At 43.2% G+C, this 3,899-nt stretch overlaps 1 protein-coding gene across 1 annotated transcript; it reads right to left on the bottom strand.

Annotated features, from left to right (window-relative positions):
• Positions 1 to 388: 388 nt before the first annotated feature.
• On the bottom strand, positions 389 to 2,348 carry LOC144932328 (NXPE family member 3-like). The gene is made up of 2 exons (XM_078856268.1): positions 1,681 to 2,348; positions 389 to 573 (listed from the first exon to the last, which is right to left on the bottom strand). The coding sequence occupies exons 1-2, from the start codon at positions 2,012 to 2,014 to the stop codon at positions 389 to 391; spliced, it is 519 nt and encodes a 172-aa protein (XP_078712394.1). The 5' UTR covers positions 2,015 to 2,348.
• Between the last annotated feature and the right edge of the window lie 1,551 nt (positions 2,349 to 3,899).

The raw sequence follows: 3,899 nt of genomic DNA, 5'->3' as shown, positions 1-3,899 counted from the left end.
GGCCTAGTTCTTGGACCCTGGCCCTCTCCCTGGCTCTGTGCCTCAAAGTTCTCGATGGAACATTGTTTCTGATTAGCAAAATATGCACACGTAAAAAATTGTTTATTCATTTTTTTATAATAAATGTCTCCTCTCACTTATCCACAAATCTTGATATGGGGGGATGTGTAATATAGATATTTTTCAGCGGTGGTAGAAATCACTGCCATGCAAATTTAGGCTCCGATGTAAAACTGAGACAATCCTACGCGAGATCATCATCAATAGTTGGCCATTGAACATCACTGTTATGCTTGTAACAAAAATAAGTGTACATGTCTTTTAAAATATATGAAAATAAATTACAATCCTAGAAAATAAATCATTCATCTTATTGTCATCATTTGCTTCACCTTTCAAAAAGATGCCGGTACTCATCTCCCCAAGGGATTGCCTCGTAGTTGTAAGAATGGAAGTGTTGAAGAGACTTGCACAGGGATGTATTTGGTTTGATGCACATCCAGGGTTCGCACAGCTTGGAGTCGGTCAGGTTGCAAATGTTTCCATCTCCTTCGGCATCAGCTACAACACCACCTGGAACAATTACAGCCATTCATCACAAAGTAACGGTGTTTGTGCTAGCTAAAGTGCACTTTGAGGCAATTTGAAGTGTTGAAAGCTTTTTGGCAGGTCATGGGACAGTCCCAGGTTTTATGGGCTAACTGACTGGGGTGACTGCCATATTCACCACCTACATTACCCACTAAACTATATTGCTGTGTTTTAGTGGTCCCGGCTCTGCCTATTGTTGTGTGCATCAATTATCCATCTTTCGTTGCTAAAAGGTGGTTGGCTCAAACTGCCCAGGAGGTTGGTATTTATACTGCTGGTACTAGTTGACAGCAAGTCCATCAGCTCAAAGTCCTCCTGCATTACATCTGCCTGAATGTGTGCCTGTTTCTCTCCTGCTCCACCACCATGATCTGCATCACCTGCAACATCATTGCCATCTATGACTACAACATTATCATCTATATCTTCACCAACACCAAAATGCCATGACCAGCTTTCTCAACTGCACCTGTATGAGACATCACCGGCATATTCCGATCCCTCCACTGGCTTCCAATCGAGTTCAATATCAACTACAAGATCGTGCTCAGTATTTGATCGTCCTCCTGATCACCCCTACCCATCTCTCACCTCTCATCTCATGCTATGCTCCTTTACGTGATGTCTGGTCAAGCAACCAAGGCCTTCTGCCAAAGCCCCAAGTCAACGAAGTTGCCCTTTCTTTGTCATAACCTGCATCACCACCATTGTCATGTGCGTTATTTGAAATTTTTTTTAATTTTCAAAATATTATTCTAATTCTATCAGTGTCATGTAATGAGATAAAGTACATATGAAAAATTATCTCAGAGCAGTATAATCCCATTTCAGAGAACTATCTGCATAAGGTGATATCACAAATCTACTTCTAACCTCTTTAGTTGACCGTTTTTACTCACACATTAAGGGCCACACTTTTATGTTACAGAGGCCAAATTAAGTGAAAACTAAATACCACGTGTTTTTTGCACGGTTATTGGTGACTGGGATAAAACCATCTATTCATTGCAATTGAGAAGCCAGATTGGCACTCAACATCGCTGCACAACCGCATCATGATTATCATCACTCCATCGCCTCTACCCTTACTGCTGTTGGTGAGGTTAAAGTTCTCCACGCTGGTCATGTAGCAATTGGTGGTCTTGGGTGACTCGGGTATCTCGCGGAACACGGCCTGGAAGGCTATCTTCTCCGGAAAATTCTCGCGCACGTAGTTCAGGGCGTTGACCGCCTCTCTTGAGTGTAGCAGCCGCACGGCGACGGTTGCATTGCCAGTCCAGAGCAATGGAAAACTCAGCTGGTAGGAGCCGTTGCCGACGTCGTGAACGCTCCCCGACACGGCCGCGCCCAGCTTACTGTTGAAAAGCCTCCCCGCAATAAAGTCGCCGCCACGGAGCTTGGGCATGCCATGCGCGTCGCGCATGAACACAGTGACTGTCAAGTAACCCCCGCGATGAAACACATTGTTCGCATCCACCACCTCAAAGAAGCTGCTCGACCGGTGACTGGACGTCAAATTGCGCCACCTCTCTTTCTTCTCCGACGCCAAGGGAGGTTTCCCAGATGTTAGCTTGACGTAGGTTTTATTAATCCAAGTATCTCTTGCGACGTTTCTAACGCAGAAGGAGCCGTCATTGCTTATGGTGCCAGGTGGATCAGATGTAGGTACAGTGGAGTCCTGGTTCGGTCGTGCGATTCGGAAGCGGTTGGAACTTAGTTCTGAACAATTCTGAGAAAAAATGTAAAACACCTTTAGCTTCGCATGCACGTCTTTTTGCATAATGAGCTCAGCGACCTTTGTTTGACCCATCAGCCGCATAGATATAAAAGTTATGCCTTTAATGATGCATTAAATAATGAATTAATTTGGGCGGATTTTTTATGCATGATACATTTCGTAAATTACGTGTGTAAGACCGTGGGTAAATGGTGGTAATGTCGTATGAACGTCGCTGAACATATTGCTTGATTAAGCAGAGGCGCAACAATTTGTAAGTAATGTTGCCCGCGGTTCCGACCACCGACTGAATTGTTGTTCTTGCACGAGCAAAACCCACTCAAAATATCAACATTGTAACGTGGAAAGTCTTGAGCCCCGATTCAAACGAAGACAGGGATTGTGTGTGTTATGTGTGCACACATAGAGCAGTGTTCTAAATTGTTAGAGACCTTGTGCGTGTTAGAGACCCAGCGCACCAATTAAAATTAAAGAGCATCATGAGGATCAAGACACCTATACACAAGGTCTACATTTGAATTGGTGCACTCTAGGCCATGTGAGATGTGTTTGACAATCATCAGGCACGCTTAGGATGGAATCACTTGATATGTGTTTGAAAGGAGGTAATCTGGTCAAATGTCAAGGACCGTTCATGGTGGTGGGTCACGAGGAATGGAGTTTAGGAACCCTACCCATGGGGTTTCACATGGATAAAGAGGAGAATGAACAATGAAAGCAGTTACCTGACTGGATTTTGCAGGATACCGACCAAACCCTGCTTTCAATATGAACGTCGATATCACTATGATTACAAATGCAAACAGTACAAGCCATACAAGCTGTACAAACAATACATGCACCGGTCTGTTCTTTTGTTGTTGCAGAGACACCGATTCCATTGCCTGCAAGAGAACACATTGCAATTGTGAAAACCTGCAAACAGAACACAGCGTATGACCGTAAATGTGGGTTTTCACTCAACGTGGCTAAATTGTAGGTTTGACCATCACATAAGGATGTCTGTAGGTATAAAAAGATAACTAGAAGGAATGCATACTAAAATAATATTTTATTATTTTTCTATCTACGCGACTTTCCCGAAAGACCCAAAGAGTATGAATTCCTGCAGTCACGAAAGCTTTAAGTCAAGATTTGCACTAGTTATATGTATTGAGAGGAGTCCTCCATGTGTTTTTCATCTCTAACTTAATTTTACACCTTTGAATCCACAGGCCGGAGCAGAAATTTATACCAGCCGAGGCGGCACAACTGTAGGAGCGATAAATTCTGTAAAAAAAAGCAACAAGTGAAACACAGTGACTTAGATAATTGCACAAGCACTGAGGACGCATGTTGGTACACATACACACTACTAACCTACACTGACCAGTGTTCAGAGGCCCTCATTCAAAAATGTACCATACACGTGCAAGCCCTGGGTAAATGTATAAACGGTAAAATCAAAGTGGAAATGTAATCGCCTGCCATAGTCAATCAACTATTGGGTGAAATTTTGATTTAAAGCTTTCGTGACTGCAGGGATTCATATTCTTGGTTCTTTCGGTAAAGTCACGTAGAAGGGAACTAA

The sequence above is a fragment of the Lampetra fluviatilis genome, chromosome 5 (assembly GCF_964198595.1).
Source record: "Lampetra fluviatilis chromosome 5, kcLamFluv1.1, whole genome shotgun sequence".
In the NCBI taxonomy this organism is placed as follows: Eukaryota; Metazoa; Chordata; class Hyperoartia; order Petromyzontiformes; family Petromyzontidae; genus Lampetra; species Lampetra fluviatilis.
This window is presented reverse-complemented; position numbering and strand designations above follow the sequence as displayed.